General features: G+C 40.0%; 1 protein-coding gene across 2 annotated transcripts in view; it reads left to right on the top strand.

Annotated features, from left to right (window-relative positions):
- Positions 1–15,789, top strand: part of LOC132818434 (calmin-like) — an 88,146-nt gene extending 72,357 nt beyond the window's left edge. For both annotated transcript variants that reach the window (XM_060829483.1, XM_060829484.1), the window contains exons 10-14: positions 646–797; positions 1,297–1,393; positions 3,555–3,680; positions 5,354–5,418; positions 12,131–15,789. In XM_060829483.1, the coding sequence (XP_060685466.1) occupies positions 646–797; positions 1,297–1,393; positions 3,555–3,680; positions 5,354–5,418; positions 12,131–12,335 (645 nt within the window). In that variant the 3' untranslated portion in view covers positions 12,336–15,789. The remainder of the gene's footprint in view (positions 1–645; positions 798–1,296; positions 1,394–3,554; positions 3,681–5,353; positions 5,419–12,130) is intronic.
- Positions 15,790–22,730: the final 6,941 nt, after the last annotated feature.

Raw genomic sequence — 22,730 nt, 5'->3', positions numbered from 1 at the left:
CCTTAATCTTTTCTGCTCTAAGGAGAAGAAGGCCAATTTTCCTAACCTTTTCTTGTATCTAAAATCTCTCATTATGGTATCATTGTAGTAAATCTCTTTTGTACTCTGTCCAGGGCTTTAACATCCTTCCTTAAATAAGGGGCCCAGAACTGAACATAATATTCCACATTTGTTCTGACCAATGAATTGTAGGGGTATAGCATCATGTGCTTGCTCTTACACTTAAAAACTGAAGGATCCTATAAGCCGCCTTCAGAACAGTTGCAACTTGCCTAGCCACTTTCCGAGATTTATGCCCGTGAACCCCATGGTCACTCTGCTTTTGTATCATCCTCAAACTTGTACCAGTTGAGCCTGTATTGTTTTTCAATGTTTCTTCAGTCCAAATTTGTATTACCTCACATTTCTCTGTTTTGCGATTCATCTGCTAAGTGTCTGCTCGTTTGGCCAACTTGTCAATCTCAACATTGTCAACATGTTGTACAGAAGCTGTACAGAAAAAGACATAGTTGAAAACTAGAAGCAAATTTTGATTTGGAAATGGAGAGCAGTTTAAATAAAAATCAGCAATGCACATCTTTTTGGAAGATTTTTGATTGTGTTGCCTAGAGCTATCATAACGAGACTGATTTTCTACGTTTCCAGGCATTAAACAACCAGCTTTTGCACTCGCTGCAAAGTCAAATGGGTCTGAAAGATACAGGAGAAGATGTGGAGATTTATGGTAGTGGTCCAGAACAGCCAGCTGATACAAAAGATGGGCAGCACAACATCCTGCAAAGTTCTGTGATTTCATGGTTGGTTTCTATTTCCATCTGATTTTTTTTCTCTGCCCTTCTCCTCTTCTCATTCTGCAATTAACCTTTTCATAGATGTTTGCTTCTAATGCACAACCAGGAACCAGAACAACAACCTGTATTTAATATAGAATATTTAATGAAGTAAGATGTCTCATGAAACCTCCTAAGCTTCATGGAAGCTATATAAGACATAAATTGACAATTGGGACAAAAAAAAGGAGCACAGCGGGTCAGGCAACATCCAAAGAGCTCCTGGGATGCTGCCTGACCTGCCGTGCTTTTCCAGCACCACACTCTCGACTTTGATATTCAGCATCTGCAATCCTCACTGACTCCACAAAAAAAGAGCAATTGGGTTAAGTGACCAAAACATCATCATTATCTCTTTTCCAAATAAAATTGCAAGCCATAAAGGAGACTTTTCTTTATTAAATAACGAGTTTTAAGTCTTTTCAAACTGATCTTTTTATCTGTTATTTGATTTGTATTTTTCCAGCTCACCCACTTTAAGTGCTGAAAACTCGCAAGAGAAAAGCAGTTATGTTTTCACCAGCCATAAAGATCACAACCATGAATTCCGCCTGAAAGCAATGGTGAGTGAAACAGACTGGGAGCTACAATGTAGTTAGGTTAAGTACTCGTTATAACTGTTCAATAGTGTCTCTAGCAGACAGATCCCATTTAAATAAGGGAAGTAGATTTTTTTATTTCTCAATGCACTTAATGGAGAGGACTTCAAAAATTCTAAGTTTGGGAGATTTTGTTATATTAGCTAATGGGACTAACTTGTTCGTACTGGGTAACTCTGCTTTAAGTTATGTATTCAAGTCGTTGGAGTGGAACACAGGTTCACAATCTTTTGTCTTGGAAGTCAGAGTGTTATCACTGAAATGTGGCTAATATCGATTCTAATGGGACCAAATTATATGAAGAAAATCACTCCCAGATGGTCAAGTTGTGCAATTCAACTGGCCATTCCAACAAGAAGGATTCTAGCTCTTTCCTTGCTACTGGACACTAATCTCTTTCCTTGCCAATTAATCAGGGTTGCCAGTTATTCCTTACATGCTAATTTTATTCTGCTTCATTACCCTATTTTAGTTCATCGCCTACATTAGTTCCGCTATTTCCTATGTGACTTGAAATATTCAAATTTGTGTTGACAATTGCTTAGGAGATCAACCACTAGAAGAAAGAAATATACAGTGCAAGTTTGTAGAATCTAACAGGGTAAAAACTTCACTTTTTCTATGTATTTTACTCTCTTTTAACCCTTCTGATACTGTTTCACAAAGTTGACTTGTATTCATCAGCTCCAGCTTTTCACCATTTTCCGAGATTTGTCAGGCATTTATTGCTGAAGGAAGACAGTATAACACTAAAGAAATGTTGCTGCAACTATACAAGGCATTAGTGAGATGGCTTCTATTGCATGCAGTTTAGACCCCTTACTTGAGGACCTTATTTTGGCATTTTGTTATAAACTTCCAAATAGTGGGGAGGAAGTAGAAAAGAGCATTATAGGCAGAATATGGAAATCGACAGATCATGTAGAGTTGCAATAGTTGCTGATTTCATTAATTCTAGGGTAGACTGGGAAAAAGGTAGAGTGTAAGCACCAAAGGAGAAATTTCTGCAATGTGAGAGTTCAAAAGAGAATTATTAGAATAATATCAGGAGTGAAGGATTTTAGAAGAAAAGATTAGAGAGTTTAGGCTTATTCTCATCAGAACAACGAAGATTAAGAGGTGACTTTATTGAAGTGTTCAAAATTATGAACAATTTTGACAGGGTAAAAAAAAATCTATTTTCACCAGTTAGCAGGTCAGTAACTAGGGGTCACAATTTCAAAGCTGTCAGAAAGAAAGCTAGTAGTGAGATGAAGAGAAACTACTTCATTTAGAGTTATTAAGATTTAGAATGCACTGCCTGGGAGAGTAGGGGAGGTGGATTCCATTGAAGGTTTTAAGAGAGCTGGATATATATTTGAAAGTGACTAAGTTAGAGAGCTACAGAAATGGGGCTGGCAAGTGGGACCAGTTGTGTAGCCCTTTCAGCACAAGACCAGTACAGATATGAAGGGTTGAATGGCTTCCTTCTGTAGTGTAAACTTCAATGAATCTAATATAGTGGGTCTGAAAGGACACTAAAATTTGACTTTTATACCTTTGCAAGGGAAAGGCATTTCACTTTTATGTTTGGAAAAAGAAAAATTGATTCTCCTCGTGATTATAAGATGTCCAGATGGTCCCCACTTTTGCCTCCGATAATTCCAGGTCCTATTGGAGGTTTGGGAAATACACAAACCAATATCCCCATGTCTGCTTGGGTTTCCTTCAGGTTCTTTGGTTTTCTCCCACAATCCAAAGATGTGCAGATCAACTGAATTTGCCATGTTAAATCACATACAGTGTTCAGGGATGTGTGGCTTAGGTGCATTAGTCAGGGGTAAATGTAGAGTAATAGGGAAGGGGAATAGGTCTGGGTGGGTTACTGTTTGGAGGTTCGGTGTGGACTTGTTGGACCAAATGGTGTGTTTTCACACTGCAGGAGTTCAATGATTGAATACATAGGGAGTGCCCAATTAAAGCCTTCCCCCCCAACTGTTTTTGGCAAGGCTGGAGAAATTTTCTGCCAATAGAAGGCCATCTGAGAAGCTCAACAAAGGGACCTACATGCTGGAAATAAGTTGGTAGGACTCAGAACATTTGAGCCTCCAATTAACAGCAATACTGTATCTTGTTTCTTCCTCAGAATGACCAATGTTCAAGTGAATCAGAAGAGAACACAAGCAATCAAGATGAAAAACTGATTCAGGATGAACATTGCTCTGATCCCAATATGCTGTCATTGATAAGACAACATAACACTCAGCACAAGGTAAGCCTTATGATAAAATGTGCTCAATGCACATTTTCCAATATCTTGAGTTAGTAACTCATGAAGAGCTGCCCTTGATCTTGTAATTTATCATGCTTTGGAATAACAGCTTAAAAAATGGGAGCAGCAGCATGCTTGACCTGTCTAGTCTGCTCTCCTATGCAATAAGATCATGGCTGTTCCAATTATGGCCTTACCTCCACTCCAGCCTGCATTCCCCTCGTAATCTTTGACTGCCTTGTAGATGAAAATTCTGTCTTATTTCTTAACCTTTTTTTAGGGATAATAAATTCCAAAAATTAACGATCCTCCGAGACAAAATTCCCCCTTGTGCGTGTCTTAAATTTATTTATCCAGGGAGTGGTGAGCCTATGGAATTCACTACCACAGAAAGCAGTCAAGACCAAAGCATTGTATGATTTCAAAAAGAAGTTGGATATAGCACTTTGGGCTAAAGGGATCAGAGGATATGGGGGAAAAGCAGGAACGGACTATTGAGTTGAATGATCAGCTATGATCATTTTGAACAGTGAAGCAAGCTCAAAGGCTAAACGGACTACTCCTGCTCCTGTGTTTCTATATTTCTAAATAGGACTCTCTTTACTTTGAATTGGGGTGCCCCAGTTCTAGATTTTCCTATGAGGTGAAACATCTCAGCATAGAGTCATAGGTCTGTTTCTGTGCTGTATGACTATCAGTTCAACCTATCCAAGCTGAACAGGTTTCCCAAACTAAACTACTCCCATCAGCCTGTGTTTGGATGGTTCCGACCTGAAACATTGATTCCCCTTCTCTTCTGATGCTGCTTGAGCTACTGTGCTTTTTCAGCTCCACTCTTTATCCCCCCCCCATATCCCTCCAAACCTTTCTTATCCATGTAATTGTCCAAATATCTTTTAAATGTTGTAATTGCATTCACCTCTACCACTTCTGGAAATTTATACATGCAACACCAAAAATTAAGCTAATACAAGAAAATAAACACTTCCCTCAAATCACAGATTCAAAATTTTTAAAACACAATCAAGATAACTCAGCCCCTCTTTATCGTTTTAAACTTACTCCCTGCTTCATTACTCTGGTGACACAATTATGGACACTTCCCTAGATTGGATTCACTGAAAGGCTTTTGTTGCACAGTGGTAGTGTCCCTACCTCTGGGCCAGAAAGATTGGGTTCCAGAGGTGTGTCAAAACAGGTTGATTGAAAGTATCTAGATTTGGCTTCACTACCAACTGTGAGATTGGGCTATGAAATGGGAATGAGATAATTTCAACTAGCTAATGGCCCACTCCAAAGACACTAAACTAGAGGAACTAGTACTCTGGGAATACAAATTTCCTTCTTGATGCATAAATGAACAGAGCTTTGTAGAGTTCCCGTCTCACTTTGAAAAGAGCTTGACAACATAATTGAACCTCTGTGATCAGATGCGGAAATATTGTTTGTACAGTCAAACATGTTTAAAATTAGAGAATCCATCTCCTTAATTCTTTGCGTTGTCACACCAGACATTTTACAGAGTGGTCAATTTCCCGAAAGAGTCATCTTTGTTTCAAAAATGTTAGCAGAAAGTATCAAGGGTCTAGTTATAGTATACGTTTGGATTGTACATCCTGCAAGAAGATGGAAGGAATCATTTTCTATTGACATCATAACTTTTTGAACTGCAGATACCTGAGAATCTGGTGCTGCTGAATGAAGCAAAATTTACAGATGAAACACATCTCCAAACAAGGTAAGAATACTGAATTTGTGCTTAAGCTATTACCCAAAACCTAGTTTAATCCAGAGGCTGATGTTACTATTCAGATTGATATGCCACAGTGCCAAATGTGGAGATTATTCAAAATAAATAAAATGCTTTAATCTGCATCTGTCAGATTACACAAAGGAAATTAGTTGATCATGTGTAGATATGCTGGAGCTTGAAGCAGGGCACTCCAGCTAGCTCTTGATATGAGGAGCATACTGAGTGAATGTTGTGCCTTGAGAACAAAAACAAAGAAATATTTTTGATCTGTATGTGAACCCGTATGAGTAGTCCAATGTCCATTCTTGCCTCTTTTACACTTTATATATCTAAAACAAACTCTTGCAATCATCGGTTTTATTACTAGCTAGCTTCCCCTCGTACTTCATCTTGTTTTGCTAATTGCTTTTTTTTTTGGGTTATCCTCTGCAGCTTTTAAAGGTTTCCCAATCCTCTGATTTCTCACTAGTCTTCATCACATTGTATGCTCTTTCTTTTGCTTTTATGCAGTCACTGACCTCCCTTGTCAGCATTGGTTACCTTATCCCCCTGTTAATGTTTCTACTTCCTTGGGCTGATTTTTTTGCTGTGCCTCCTGAATTACCCCCAGAAACTCCTGCCATTGCTGCTCCACTATCTTCCCTGCTAGGTTCCCCTTCAATCAATTCTGGCCAGCTCCTTCCTAATATCCTTGTAGTTACTTTTACTGAATTGCAATATCATTACATCTGATTCCAGCTTCTCCTGCTCAAACTGCAGTGTGAATTCTCTCATATTATGGTGACTCTTCCACTTCTATCCCCCCACCCCCACCGCTGGGGTGGGGGGGGGGTTCCTTCAACTTCAGCCCTCTAATCAAATCTGCCTCATCACAAATCATCAAATCCAGAACTGCCTGTTCCTTAGTTGGCTCTACCACAAACTATTCCAAAAAAATCCATCTCATAGACAATCCATGAATCCCTTTTCTTGGAACCTGATTATCCCAGTCCGCCTGCATATGAAGACCCCCCATGATAATTGTAATAGTGCCTTTCTTAATACTTTTTCTCTCTCCTGATTAATTTTCTTCCCACATCCTGAGTACTGCTAGGAGGCCTGTATACAATTCCCATTAGGGTCTTTTTTTGTCCTTTGTGGTTCCTCAACTCTACCCACACAGATTCTATGCCTTCTCTTTCTATATCACTTCTTGCTATCATTATAATTTCATTTCTTATTAACAAGGTAACCCCACTCCTTCTGCTCGTCTACCTGTCTTTTCAGTAGGATGCATATCCTTGTGTAATTAGTTCCCAGCCCTGATCCCCCTTGCAGCCACATCTCTGTCAGACCCACAACATCATACCCATCAATTTCAATCTGAGCTAAAGCTCATTTCGCTTGTTTCATAAACAGCATGAATTTTAAGTACAACATCCTTGGTCCTACATTGACGGCCCCCTTCTTATAGTTGTCCCCTCATTTGCTGTGCCTGAAGTTAAATTCTTGAGCCTTCCCATACTTCATCTTATTACTTCTTTTGCAAACTTTTAAAAACCTCTCCTGAACCTTCCCTCCTGCCCCCTTTATTTTTTCCGTAAGTTTTCATGCAACTGAACCCATTTCCCCATTATTTAGTTTAAAGCCCAATTCACAGCACTGGTTATGTGATTTGCAAGGATTCGGGTCCCAGCATGATTCAGCAGAGCTGATCCCATTTGGAACAGCTCCCTCCTTCCCCCGTATAGATGCCAATATCTCATGAATTCAAATCTATTTCTCCCACACCAGTCTTTGAGCCACTCTTTAATCTTATTAATCCGGTGCAATTTGCTTGTAGCTCAGGTAGTAATCCAGAGATTACCACCTTTCTTGGTTATGCTTTTCAATTTAGCCCTTAGCTGTTGATATTCCCTCAGCAGAACCTCTCTTTCCTTGTATTATTGGTATCAATGTGGATTACAAATACTGGATCTTTGCTCTCCCACTCAAAATTCCTCTTTAGCCCAGATGAGATCTCCTGAACCTGGCCACCAGACAAGACACGCCGCTTTTGGGACTCTTGATCCTGGCCAGAGACAGTGTCTATTCCTCTGATTATACTATTGCTGATCATAACTACATTACTCTTTTCTCCATTGTCTTGACTGGCTCCCTGTAGTGAGGTGCTATGGTCAATTAACTCATTCTTCCTACCAGCCTTCTGCTCTTGTCCACACAGGAAGCCAGAATCTCAAACCTACTATTCAAGCTCAAGGGCTTAGGTCCCTTCAGCGTTATCTCCTGAACTCCCTGCCTCCCTCATAGTCACACTCTCCTGTCCCTGACTACTGAACAAATTTGATGTAATTGATCTCAGAGATGTGTTGGCCCCCAATCCTGGGCTTCAATCTATCTCAGTCGTGCCTTACTCTGGATATGATTTCCCCTTCTTGATTTTGCAATTGTGTCGTCACGCCTCTTCTTAAACAGAGCTAAGATGACTCGCACTAGCTTTGCTCAGGAGAGATGAGGTGTAGAAGAAGAACTAGGCCATTCAGCTCATCTGCTGTCATTCAGTGAGCTCATGGCTGATGCCAAAACCTTCAATACCACTTTCCTGCCTTTTCCCCAAAATCCTCAATTCCCTTACTGATTAAAAATCTGTCTATCTCAGTCTTGAATATATTTAGTGACCCAGCCTCTACAGCCCTTTTCAGTAAATAGTTCCACAGTTTCACTACCTGGAAAATAAATTTCATTGCTATCTTAAATGCTCAACTCCTTTTTATTCTAAGATTTATGACATCTAGTACTGACTCTCCCGCAAGGGAGAAGCCTGGTGAGGCCAATCTTGGTATTAGGAACATCATCTTCCACCTCTTATCCCTTTGACAAGTTGTGTGGCAAATTACGAATTAAGGGGGATTCTTGTTTGTTAAATGCCTTGTTAAAGGCTCATCTCGCCTCATCAATGTTGAGCTTCCTATCTTACAAAATGCAGCAAACAAACTAGATGTGGGGGAAAACTCCTTATGGAATAAGAGCAGGTACTAGGTCAATCCAGCTTGTCGCTTGCTTCAAAGGACCCTTCATGTTGGCCACTGGGTAAGTGCCTTGGTGTGGTGGGCATAGTAGCAGAGATGGAATCAATATGATGTTCAGAGAGAAGATAGTGCCACTTACACTGGTGGAGTTGGGAAAGCCATTGACCTTCCTACAATGCTGTGCGTTGTTCCATGTATCGAAGATTCCTTTGACATGGTTTGCAAGCTTGGACCAGGCTGGCTTGAACTGGTATCGTGGTCTTCACTGCTGGTCCTAGTGGAAGAGTAAGTAGTGCCTCTACACCACCTCGTCCTCCAGACCCTCCAGGACACAGACCAAAAAGGATAGTACCAGGGGAAAATGTCAGGAACTGCACGGGACAGCACTGGACTGAAAGTGCAAATTCAGGTGCGCATTGGCCTTTTCCAGATGGCACTGGTGCAAAGGATGTTGGTGAATTCCATGATATCTGCTGACTGGTGATCGGTTCTTGTAATTGCATGTGGAAAGATGGGCAAGAATCAGAGTTGACAGATGCTGCAGGGGAGGGGAAGGTAGTTAATGAGGTGAGTTTGGTATGATACAACAAGAAAGTTCATGATACCTCAAGGAAATCTCTCTAAAAAAGCCAATTTAACTTGGACTAGCCAAAATAATGTAAAATTCAGCCCAATATGTAATACCTCCCCACCCAATCCTTTTGATTAATGTTTTCTCATGAAACACCTGAAAAATGAATCATGCTGGGCGCAGTGTCCTGGCAAATTGAATAATTAGACTTGTAGATAATGTTTTAAACTAATTAGAGGGGAAGAGGGTTTGGGGAGATGGGATACCTAGCCTTAAAGTGTGAAGGATATTGCAGCATTACAAGGCAGCTCTTTGAATAATGGTACCCAGAGTGGGATAGAACAAGTATGCAAACATAGGAAAACAACAACAAATAAGGATGAAGGGGAGAAAAAAATCTGGCAAAATGGCATTCTTTTCTCGAATATACATGTAGCATTCACAACAAAATATATGATTTAATGGCACAAATACAGATTAACGGGTATGACCTTATCGCTATATGGAATACTAGCTACCAGAGATAGTGGATTAACAGGTCGTAATGTTTACAGACTCCTCCGATACTGGAAAGTCCCAGTGGATTAGACTGCCAGTTTATTTTTGGAGGAAGAAAAGGAAAGGAGACTAAAAACATGTCAGTTAGCTTAACGTTTGTTATTGGAAGAAAGTTGGAGTCTACTTGGTGAGGCTGCACCTAGAATATTGTGGGGAGTTTTTGTCTCCTTTTCTGAGGAAAGATACTCTTGCTCTTGAGGGAGTGCAGTGTAGGTTTACCAAGCTGATTCTGGGAATGGCAGGACTGACTTATGAGGAGAAAGTGACTGGGTTAGGATTGTTTTCACTGGAGTCCAGACGAGTGAGAGGGCATCTCATAGAGACTTATAAAATTCTAACAGGACAGATAGGGTAGGTTCAGGGGGAATCTTCCTGATGGTGGGTATGTCCAGAACCAGGGGTCACAATCTGAGGATTTGGAGTGGACCACCATCTCTTCACCAAAGAGTGCTGAGCTTATGGAATTCATTACCACAGAAAGTAATTGATGCCAAAACATTGAATGTATTCAAGAGGCAGCTAGATACAGCACTTGGAGCAAATGGGATCAAAGATAATTGGGAGAGAGCAGAATTAAGCTATTGAGTTGAACAATCCATCATGATCATGGTGAATGACAGAACAGGCTCGAAGGGCCAAATGGCCACTTCTTGCTACTATAAAAGATGTACAACAGAGCATTTAGATATGTATTTTAGCATGAATCGAAGAATGAGAGGTTAAATGGAGCATTTTCAGCATGGCAAACTATACTGGAGTATCATAGGGATCAGTACTGGGGCCACAATTATTTACATATACATATTCATAGCTTGGATGAAGAAAATTAGTGTATAATAATCATGTTTGCGGCTGACAAAAATAGGTGAATGGTAAGGAATTGAGTCAGCAGATAAATATAGACAAGTTTAACGAGTAGGGAAAAAACTTGGCAGATAGAATATCTTAGTCATGCAGCATAGGTACAGGCCCTTTAGTCCACTGTGTCATGCCAACCAACAAACATCAAACTAACTAATCCCATTTACCTGGTCCACAGCCTACTACATCCTGATATTTAAATACTCGTCCAGATGCTTCTTAAATATTGCGAGAATACCTGTCTCCACCACCCTCTCAGGCATCATGTTTGATATTTCTACCAGCCGCTGGGTGGGGAAAAAAGAATTCCTCAGATGTGGGAAAATGTATGGTTTAGCAAGAAGAATGAGGAGCTGACTATTTTCTAAATGGTGCAAGATGGCAAAATGCTACTGCACAAGAGGGATTTGGAAGCCTAGTCAATAAATCACAAAAGGCTAGCATACAAGTTCAGCAGGTAATAGAGAAGGCAAATGGAATGTTGGCCTTTATTTCAAAGGGAATGGAATATAAAAATAATGAGTCTTGCCAGAACTGTGTATCAGCTACTAATTAGACCACACTTGTAATTCTGTGACCACTTTTAATCCCTTATTTAGGGAAAGATATACTTGTATTGGAGACAGTCCAACAAATGTTCAGTAGGATATGAAGGTACTGACTTATGAGCTATTAATTAGGTTGTGTCTGTATTCATTGGAATTTAGAAGAATTAAAGAAAATCTTATTGAAACATACAAGATTCATTGGGGACTTGACTGAGATGCTGAGAGGGTGGTTCATCTTGCGGGCAAGTCTAGGACCAAAAGACATACTCTCAAAATTAGGGGCCACCCATTTAAGACAGATGACGAGAAATATATTCTGAGGTTAGTTAATTTAGCAGAAACTGGGACTTCTTTCACTGAAACATAAGTAGTTGAGGGATGACCTTATAGAGGCTTATAAAATCATGAATGGCAGGTGTCTTTTCCCTAGGTTGAGGGATGTCAAGACTAAAGGAACATACCTCTAAGATGAGAGGAGAAAGATTTTAAAGAGATACGAGGGTCAATTTATTTACACAGTGGTTTGTGTGTGGAATGAATGCCGGAGGAAATGATGGATGTGGGTGCAGTTACAACACATAAAAGATGACTAAATAAGAGATGTTAGGAGGGATATGGACCAAATGCAGGCAGGTGGGATTATTTAGTTTGGGATTATGGTCAGCATGGACTAGTTGGACTAAAGAGTCCATGCAGTTAACTATATTGAAGGCTGAGATAAACAGACTTTTCATTAATAATGAACAGAGGGCAATGGGGAAAAGACAAGAAAATGAACTTCAAGATTATCAAATCAGCCATTATCTCACTGCACCGTGGAGCAAATTCAATAGGCTGAATGGCCAACATCCGCTCCTATGTTTTATGGTCTTGTCGGCAGCTGCTAACAAGCAATAAACTAAATACCATGTAAACTACAAGAGACACTGCTAGTTAGACCAGGTAGCGGTTTGCCTGTCCTATAATAAAACAAACTGGTCTTATAGTGAGCAGGCATGACCACACAATAGTCAGTGAGTAGGACACTATTACAGTATCTGGAGTTGTAATGAAGTGCACCTATTACTGATTTGATATTATAAATGAGATAATGAAAACCTTAGCACTCGCTAATCTGTTTTTGGTACTCATATTTGCATTCTTTCCTCCAGGTCAGATCAACAATCTGACAATGCAAGTGTATTGGAAGCAATGTGGCACCCAACTGCTGCTGTCATCCGTGATAAGGTACCTTCAGGATCCCCTACTCCTCCTCAATTACCGTACCTTGTTGTTATTCTCTGGATGGTAGTATACTGGCTGATCATTCTTCTGCACCTCGACTTGGAGTCACTTGGCCCATTCACAGCCAGTTGATTATGTTACCAGATAGATCATAATTACTCTTCTACTTAAGATTTTGTGGAGTAGTTTTGTACTGTTGGGTTTTGTTCTTTTTATACTCATATGTTTCCAGAGTTTTCCTGACATCCCTATTTAAATTGTAAAATCCCAAAGTTCCAATGCCTGTAACAAATGAAGGGCAAAGACTGAGTATAAACCTGAGAAATTGTTTTTATTCCATTAATCTGGATTGTTTGGTTAAGAAGAGGTGACCCAATGAGGACTAGTGACATGTTATTGAACATACTTGGTCTTGTCCACATCTTCAAAAAAGAATGGTACAGCATGTTGCAGACTTTCTATGTGTGCTGAAGGGGGTACAAATTTCCAATCAATCGAAGCTTCCTGAGTGGTATGACAGCAAGAAAGTGAATAGTTTTTTAATACCTTTTATAGTATACATGATGTAAATGAAGCTTTATTTTAATATTTACTTTTATGGCTGCATTTTGCTCTTTCGTAAAAGGGTTTCATTTGCAACCTATTATGTTGATACCAAAAGTTAGAAGAATAAGACACAATTGTACTCAAGTAATGAAATAAACACTTGAGATTTAAATACCAAGACTGGCAAAATGGGAATATAATGTGAAAGTTATAATCCTGCATTTCTGGAACATTACTACTGTAATCTTTTCTCTAACTTGTGTTCCTACAGAATATAGCTTTCCCCAATGCATGTGCAAGACTGCTCAATCACCCTGTATTTTGTGCAATAAGAATATATTGTTAAAACACAGCTGGGCTGATCTTTTCAAGGTTTCATTGATTGTTGTTTCTCACTTTCCGTTTGTCTCCCCATTGCCTGGGGTATTTGGAAGGTGCATTCAGAATCTGCTTTTAGTTCTTTACTAAATAAGCTTTTATCATCTTTTTCATAAGTGGTCCAGGTTATCACTGCCTATTGGCCTCCTCACTAAAATATGTTGAACAAGGTATCATGGCTTCTAGACATCTTCCTGCTAACCTTTAGTGGCAAATGATTGCAAGACAGCATGATATATTACTGATATATTCACAATGTTTTATTTAAATCCAGATTTTTTTTCTCATTTGCTTTTATTTGTTGTCGGTCCTGTGATTCTAGTAAGTCCTAAATAAATAAGCCAAAGATTAGAAAATGGGCACAAAGATTTGGCACATTTTGAAGTTTTCCCTCTCTGCATTTTCTTTCTCTTTCATCTAGATGATGAAATTGCACTTAAAACGAAGCTTTAAACTGCCACTGAAAGTAGAGGCTGGGCCTTTACTATTTTCATTATTTGTGTATATGACTCAACTTCTTTGATTGTTAATAGTCTGTATGTGCTGGATGTGCTTGTGTTTGTGTACAGTTGTTTTCTGTAATTGAATTTGTTCTTGGCTGGTTAGACAGTTAAGGCTCTACCTTATGATTGAAGGTTTTTCCTCCTTTCCATAAACTAAATTCCACAAATGCTGCTAATAGCATTTATGAAATCTCGTGCAGGAAAGTTGATGGTGAGTTTGGGCAGGAAATGCATCTATTGAACACAATAATCCAACCTAATCCTGTTTCCACAAGGGCTTGTAGGCAGGACCCACTGGTTAGTGATCAGTAGCTCGTGAAGCTCATTCAAGCTCTGCAGAAACCAACCGCAACTAACTGCAGTGTACCCACTCATTGATTCATCACACACCAAGTATTGTGTTGGAGACTTTCCTACTGTGTACACTGCCCAGAACACTTAAAGTAGATCATACTGAAAGCTGAAGCTATTTATTCAGTCTGACGTTTTAAACCCTCACACACCTGCGATTTTCCCCAAAAATCTCGGTCATAACAGTTAGAAATGTGCTGTTCTACACTGTTCACCTAAGTATCATCTCAAAGCTCATTAATACTCCAATAGTATTACAGTAATGAGTTACCCAATGTTACAAATTAGAATACCACTGCTGTAATCTGTAATGTTCGCTAAATGAGAAAGCAAAAGTAATTATAACTATACTTACAATTTTAAATGTTCCACTCATCTGTTTAAGAGTGGAATGGAGAAAAACCTTTAGTTCAGTGTAATGCTGAGATAAACCTATAGAAGGTTTGGCAGAGTCTATGATCCAATTATGTTAGCTAAGTCAAGATAGCAGATAGACTTTTTTTTAAATGATTAGTGAAGGACACAAATCTGGGTGGGCAAATATTTTCACTCTTATACCCATGCTTTGCATTTTTGACCTATTGGTAGTGTGATTGAATGCTCTAAGCCATTGAATTCAAATCTTACTTGCTTCAGAGGTGTTTCATAACACATCTGAATAGATTGATTAAAAATATCTACTCATGGCAGCCCCGATCTCCACTATTATAATGTGTAGGGAAGACAGGATGAGGTTGGACTCTGATGTTATCATATTTTTGTACTTATGTTTCCTGTCTGTGCTTACACTCCTCCTGATCATCATAGCCTCACAAGTATAATTTTAACCTTTTGGAGTCTCATCATACATCAAACTGATCAGAGTGAATATGGCACAGGCTCCAAACTCTTCCGACAATTGGAGCTCTATTGATGCCAGGCATTTACAATTTGCATAGAAAAGGAACTTGACCCCTGAAACAGGCAGTTGCATGGTCTATTAGTGGTAGGCAACTGCAGAAACTGCCAGGTGGCATTCAAATCTCTCGTCCCATTTTGAAACCACTAATCTAGTTAATGTTAATTCAAACAAAGTAGTTTTGTCATGATACTTCCAGTCAAATAGCCAATCTACAATGGCCATCTGGGGTCATATTTGAATATTGAGGTGCATACCTACAGAACTGTACCAGTAACAATTCATCTTCAATTGAGGGCAGTAGGGTTGGAGGAAATATTGAGCAAAAAGACAATTGTTTTGCTTGGACTGCTATTGAGTAACATTCTTCTTGCTGTACTGCAGTTATTTGAGATGTACATCAACACAATAAAACTCTTAAGCTTATTTATAGAAATACTGGCAGGTACAGTATCACCAACTCTATAATGATTTAAAATATAGTAGGATTAATTTTTTGTACAGGAGAAAACAAAAATTGTGCCTTTTTGGAAACTTTAATGTTTAATTAATGAAGTCAGAACAGCTGGTTATCAATCAGTAGTGAGACAACCATGTTATGCTTTGCTTTGAGGGTGGTACTCCATTGCTCCAGAAACACACCTTCAAAGAGGTTACCTGTTTGCGTACCAGTTGTAGATAGGAGCTTGGGTATCTCTAGCCTTTGGACCCTCTGTATCATTCAAGGATACTTGCTTTAGAGCACAGACCATAATATTACACAGATTATATGATTCTCAAAATAAAAATCTTTTCACAATATTTGTTTCTCTAAAAATGGTGTACATTTTCTGTCTTAGTTTGGGAGCTTCTGTAAAAATAAGTTTGTGAATAAAAGCTATTCAACAATTTATTAAAATCTGGTCTTAAACTTCCTGGTTGATTTTGTTTTTCTTTCCATTCAATATTTCTCACACACCAATCAAACTGAGGTGCTGCTCCTGCTGAGATACAATTTCACATGATATAGTGCAACCCTAATGAATGGGGTAAACTAAAGAATCAAATCAGGGTCTATTGTTACCAAAATAACATCTTTCTGCAAGTATTTTTAAACGATGCCTCAACAGTACGATATTTTATTTCGGTCAGCATTTATTGCCCATTCCTAATTGCTCATAGTAATTGGTGGTATCTGCAATCTTGAGCCACGAAAGTCAATGTGGTGTAGTATGTCCACATTGCTGTTAAGGAGGATGTGACACATTTTGGCTGAGAAAAAGTGAAGGAACAGTAATTATGGCCAAGATTCCTCATTTTCAAGTTAAAGTATGGCATCATCTGTGTTGGATAACTTCATATACACCGATCCCCGGAGCAAGTTATTTCATGCAATCTTGTGTTTCTTAGCTCATTTTCTATGCTAATAATGTAGTGTGAGTTACTCAGCAAATCACCTTGTGAGTGCGTCAGACGAACTCACCAGTGGTGGGACATTTTGGGATAGAAGATCCTGGTACCATATTTAAAAGGTCAGTTGTACACCACTTCATTTGCTACAAGCTCGGACTTGCCTGTGGTGGCTTCCTGTGGAACCCCATAGATGTCATCTGGCTCTCAAGTTCACCAATTCTGCTGGACAGAATCACTGATAGAAAGGACAATTCTTTTGATATCTGTTTATCTCCTCCCTCCTCACTACCCAAGGCTTCAGATACAACTGCTCAGTGAAGCAGAGATTTACTTGCACTTCACTCTAGTATACCATATTTCAGTACTCACAACATGGTCTCCTTTATACTGGATAGACAAAATGCAGATTGGGTGACTGTTTTGTGGAACCACCTACATTCTATGCATAAAATTTACACCAAGCTTCCAGGTGCCTGCCACTTCAACGCACCACACTGTTCCCTGGCCAACATCTGTTTTGGGCCTCCTGCAGTGTTTGGGTGAGGCTCAGCACATGCTGGAAGAACATCTCATTTTTAACTTCAGAACCCTGCAGCCTTCAAGGCTCAATAGTATTCAATGGAGACTGAACATTTCCTTCCGTCTCCATTGCCCAGCCCCACACCAAGGCCCTGTCCGTGACATTGGGTGCTTTCAGCACAACCAACCCATTTACGTCTATCATGGATCTCATTTTCAGCTTTTCTCCTTCCTAACTTAGATTCATCCATCCCTTTACCTAACTTTCTTTCTATCCCTCCGCTCCATCTCCACCTATTCATTCACTCCTCCATTCCCCCACCTCACACGCTGTCATTAGCATATATACCACCAGTTCCCAGCTCCTATCAATTCTGAAGAAGAATCACTTGATTCAGCATTAACTGCTTTCTTTCTATAGATGCCACCAGACCTGCCAAGTTGCTCGAGCAATTTTGGTTTCGGTTCAGATCTTCAACAGGCTTTTGTTTTGTTTTAGTTAAATGATGCCCCCTTTAGAAATGCATGCTGATTCTTCCTGATCTATTCACCTTGTTTCATGTATTAATTTAATCCTAAATAATTGTTTCTAGGAGATTCCTGACCACCAAAGCTAAACAGACTAGTCTGTAATTGTTGGGATTATCCTTACAACCTTTCTTGAATGATTTGGAGGTGCTGGTGTTAGACTGTGTGTACAAAGTAAAAAATCTCAACACAAGGTTATAGTACAACAGGTGTTTTTGGAAGCACTAGCTTTCTGAATGCTGCTCCTTCTTCAGGTGGTTGTGGACTCTTCCCATTACAGGGTTTCTTTGTCTGACACCATGGCCTAGCAGCAACATCCTTATTGTAAAGACAATTCAAAGTATTCATTTAATAGCCTGCTTCAATTATAAATCTCGTTTTTGTCTCTAATCAGCTCTTCTCCTCCTTTTAACATCTTTTGTTTTTACTATTTATGCAACCATTGAAGACTTTGGGATTCCCCCTTATATTAGTTGCTAATCTTTCCTCAATTTCTTTGTTTCTCTTATTTGCTTTACCATCTGCCCATTATACTCGACATTCCTCTTTTATTATATTTTCTGCCTTACACTTTTTCTAATGTTAATTTCTATGTCTGTCGTCATCCAGCCAACTCTGGATCAGATTAGATTAGATTACTTACAGTGTGGAAACAGGCCCTTCGGCCCAACAAGTCACACTGACCCGCCGAAGCGCAACCCACCCATACCCCTACATTTACCCCTTACCTAACACTACGGACAATTTAGCATGGCCAATTCACCTGAATTCCGGACATCTTTGGGCTGTAGGAGGAAACCGAAGCACATTTAGAAAACCCACGCAGACACGGGGAGAACGTGCAAACTCTGTCGCCTGAGTCGGGAATTGAACCCGGGTCTCAGGCGCTGTGAGGCAGCAGTGCTAACCATTGTGCCACCCACGATCGGTTGATCCCATTTCAGGAATATACTTCAACAGTACTAGCCAGCTGTTCTTTGAAGGTAGCCTGTTTAGCTACAGTTTCTCCTGCCAAGCTCCCCTTCCAGACAAATCTGCCCAGCTCAATTATTGCCCCATTGAAATCAGCTCTGTCAATTGATTTTTCTTACTCTGAATTGTTGCATGCCATTCTCTAACACCATTCTTTAGCCATATGATACAAAAATCACTATCTCCTAAATGTCCCCCCACTGATATTTGATCCATTTGGCCCACCTGCTATCCAAGAACCAGGTTCAACAATGCATTCCTGTTGGAGTGGACACATACTGCTGTAGGAAACTCTCCTGAATGTAAGATGAAGATAAAATAGATCCAACCAAGCTATTTACAAATAACACAACTTGAAAATAATTGAAACTCGCAGCAAAACAAAACATCAATCTCAACAACACCTTACTGTACCCAAAAGTCAGAGACCATTCCCTTATCACGTTTAAAGCTGTGACTTAACTGTTTTTTTAAAATTCCTGGTTTCATAGAATCCTTAGTGTGGAAACAGGCTATTGGACCCAACAAGTCCACCCCAACCCTCCAAAGAGTAACTGACCTGGACCCATTCCCCTACCACTCTACATTTACTTTTGACGAATGCACCTAACCTACACATCCCTGAATACGATGGACAATTTAGCATGGCCAATTCACCTAACTCGCACATACTTGGATTGTGGGAGGAAACCGGAGCACCCGGAGGAAACCCAGCACCACCATTGAGGATGATCAGCCATGATCATAATGAATCAGTATCCTGTTCCTGCCTTATCCCCATAACCCTTGATTCCACTATCCTTAAGAGCTCTATCCAGCTCTTTCTTGAAAGTATCCAGAGACTTGGCCTCCACAGCCTTCTGGGGCAGAGCGTTCCATACACTTATCACTCTCTGGGTGAAGAAGTTTCTCCTCAACTCTGTTCTAAATGGCCTACCCCTTATTTTAAACTGTGTCCTCTGGTTCAGGACTCACCCATCAGCAGAAATATGCTTCCTGCCTCCAGAGTGTCCAATCCTTTAATAATCTTATACATCTCAATCAGATCCCCTCTAGCCTTCTAAACTCAAGGGTATACAAGCCCAGTCACTCCAATCTTTCAGCGTTAAGATAGTCCCACCATTCTGGGAATTGACCTCGTGAACCTATGCTCACTCCCTCAATAGCCAGAATGTCTTTCCTCAAATTTGGAGACCAAAACTGCACACAATATTCTAGGTGCAGTCTCACCATGGCCCTTACAGCTGCAGAAGAACCTCTTTGCTTCTATACCTTGTTGCCCTGTTATATATGGTCTTGAGAGCTTGATAGCCTCTTTTTTGACGATTCACACAATGGAGTTTAAATTTTCTTAACTTCAAATAACCCCTTCAGGGTTGTTACCAAATATATCTGGTCCGGAATTTTGAAACTAAAATCCTGACATTAGTGCAATCTATTTCCCAAATATTCTGCACTAACTCTTTTTGTTCCAAGAGAAACTGTTGTTACAACTAAATCCAGCAAGGTCACCCGTGAATGGAAACCAAAGGCTTTCTGATCTGTGGGTATTTCCTAAGTGAAACATCATTGAGTCTTCTAAATCAAAAACAAGCTAATGTCTTTCAATGTTTGCTCTCTTTAATTTCTGGCTGTCAAAATACAAACAAATCTGCGTTACTGCTCCAAGAGAATGCTCCAGGACTGCTCTGGTACATAGAAGTTTTAAGTCATGGCTCCACAAATTAATTTACTACCCCATTTATCACACAGGTGAATAAACCATATACAGTTGTTTCAAAGCCTAAGCTCTCAAATAAATTATTTCAAACATATAAATGTGCTCGATCTATTTTTATCTACAAATAGTGATTAATTTAGTACACAATTACACATTCGCCTGGTGAGCCATCACAACACTTACAGCTGAAAGTGAAATGAAAAGGCATCCTATTGCAAAGTAAAATTAATGTTTAAGATCCCTGATAGATAGTGGTCACACACATTGTAATTTAGCACAGTGTTAAATCAGGTGGTTATATGCAAATACTGATTAATTTAGTACACAATTACATGTGACAACCACCTGATGAAGGAGCAGCGCTCCGAAAGCTAGTGCTTCCAATTAAACCTGTTGGATGATAATCTGGTGTTGTGTGATTTTTAACTTCATGTTAGGAGGCAGAGGATGGTGGTAGAGGGTTGTTGTTCAGATAAGAGGCTTGTGACCAGTGGTGTACTACAACGGATAGTGCTGGGTCCACTATTCTCATCCAAATTGTTTCATAGAGGCATGGTTCGTATGTTTGTGGATAACACCAAAGTTGGTGGTTTAGTGAAAAGTAAAGGTGATTATCAAAGAATACAATCTTCAAAGTTTGCGAGAAGATTTGTAGCTCGGGTGCTCGTTGTTGTGGTTCTGTTCGCCAAGCTGGGAATTTGTGTTGCAGACGTTTCGTCCCCTGTCTCGGTGACATCCTCAGTGCTTGGGAGCCTCCTGTGAAGCGTTTCTGTGATCTCTCCTTCAGCATTTGTCGTGGTTAGAATCTGCCACTTCCGGTTGTCAGTTTCAGCTGTCCACTGCAGTGGTTGGTATATTGGGTCCAGGTCGATGTGCTTATTGATTGAATCTGTTCAATCAATAAGCACAATCAGATTCAATCAATAAGCACATCGACCTGGACCCAATATACCGACCACTGCAGCGGACAGCTGAAACTGACAATCGGAAGCGGCAGATTCAAACCTGTACAAATGCCGGAGGAAAGATCACAGAAACGCTTCACAGGAGGCTCCCAAGCACTGAGGATGTCACCTAGACAGGGGACGAAACGTCTGCAACACAAATTCCCAGCTCGGCGAACAGAACCACAAGAGTACAATATGTTTATCAACTGGGCCAGTGGGCAGAGGAATAGCAGATGCAAGGTGTAGGTAAGACAAACCTGGACAGGACTTACACAGTTAATTGTCGGGCCTTGGGATGTATTGTCAAGCAGAGAAATATAGGTGTGCAGATATATAGTTCCTTGAAAGCAGCATCATAGGTAGACAAGGTGGTGAAGAAGGCATTTGGCATGCTTGGAACATAGAACTGTACAGCACTGGAATGGGCCTTTTGGCCCCATGATGTTGTGCCAAACATGACGTCAAATTAAATTAATCCTTTCTGCCTGCCATTGGTCCATACCCCTCCATTCCTTTTATATTCATATGCTAATCTATAAGTCTCAGACCCTGCTGTCATATCTGCCTCCACCACCACCCCGGCAATGCATTTCACACTCCTACCATTCTGTGTAAAATACTTGCCCTCACATCTCCTTTGAACTTTTCACCCCTCATCTTAAATGCATTTCAACTCTGGGAGAAAGGGTTGACAGTCAGAACCTATCTATGCACCTCATAATTTTATTGACTTCTATCAAGTCTCCCCTCAGCCTCTACTACTCTAGACAAAACAACCAGAGTGTTTCTAGCCTTTCTGTATAGTTCAAACCCTCTAATCCAGGCAGCACCCTAGTAAACCTCTTCTGCACCCTCTCCAAAACCTCCACATCCTTCCTGTGATGTGGCCACCAGAAGTGAACACAGTACTCCAAGTGCAGCCTAACCAAAGTCTTATAAAGCTGCAACATGACATCTTGACTCTTGTACTCAAATCCCCAACCAATAAAAGCAAGTATGCCATATGCCACCTTCACTACCCTATGTATTTGCATGGCCACTTTTGGGAAGCTTTGGACTTGAACCCCAAGATTCCTCTGTACTGTTCATCAAAACAGTACATCAATACTGTTCAAGGTCCTGCTTTAACTGTATACTTTTCCCTAACATTTGATTTCCCAAAGTGCAGCACCTCACACTTAAATGCATTAAACTCCATCTGCCATTTCTCCACACGTATCTGCAAATGATCTATATCCCGCTGTTTCCTTTGACAACCTTCTACATGATCTGTAATTCTACCATCTTTGTATCATTGCAAACTTACTAAGCCACCCATCAACATTTTCATCCAGGTCATTTATCTATTATCACAAACAGCAGAGGTCCCTTTAGAACACCACTAATTGTGGACCTCCAGTCTGAAAATTAACTTTCCACCACTACATTCTGCCTTCCATGGGCAAGTCACTGTGTATTCCTTGCATCTTAATCTTCTGGATGGGCCTACTATGAGGGACCTTGTCAAAAGCCTTATTAAAATACATGGAGATGACATCCACTACTCGACCTTCATCAATCACTTTTGTCACCTCCTTGAAAAGTTCAATCAAGTTAGTAAGGCATGACCTGCCCTGCACAAAGCTATGCTGACTATCCCTAATTAGGCTATGCTTTTCCAAATGCATGCAAATCCTAACCCTTAGAATTCTCTCCAATAACTTCCCAACCACCAGTGTAAGACTCATTGGTCTGTAGTTTCCTTCTTGAATAGAGGAACAACATTAGCTACTC

Source organism: Hemiscyllium ocellatum, chromosome 8 (genome assembly GCF_020745735.1).
Source record: "Hemiscyllium ocellatum isolate sHemOce1 chromosome 8, sHemOce1.pat.X.cur, whole genome shotgun sequence".
Taxonomy (NCBI): domain Eukaryota; kingdom Metazoa; phylum Chordata; class Chondrichthyes; order Orectolobiformes; family Hemiscylliidae; genus Hemiscyllium; species Hemiscyllium ocellatum.
The sequence above is the reverse complement of the archived record's forward strand: the minus strand, read 5'-3'. Positions and strand labels throughout refer to the sequence as shown.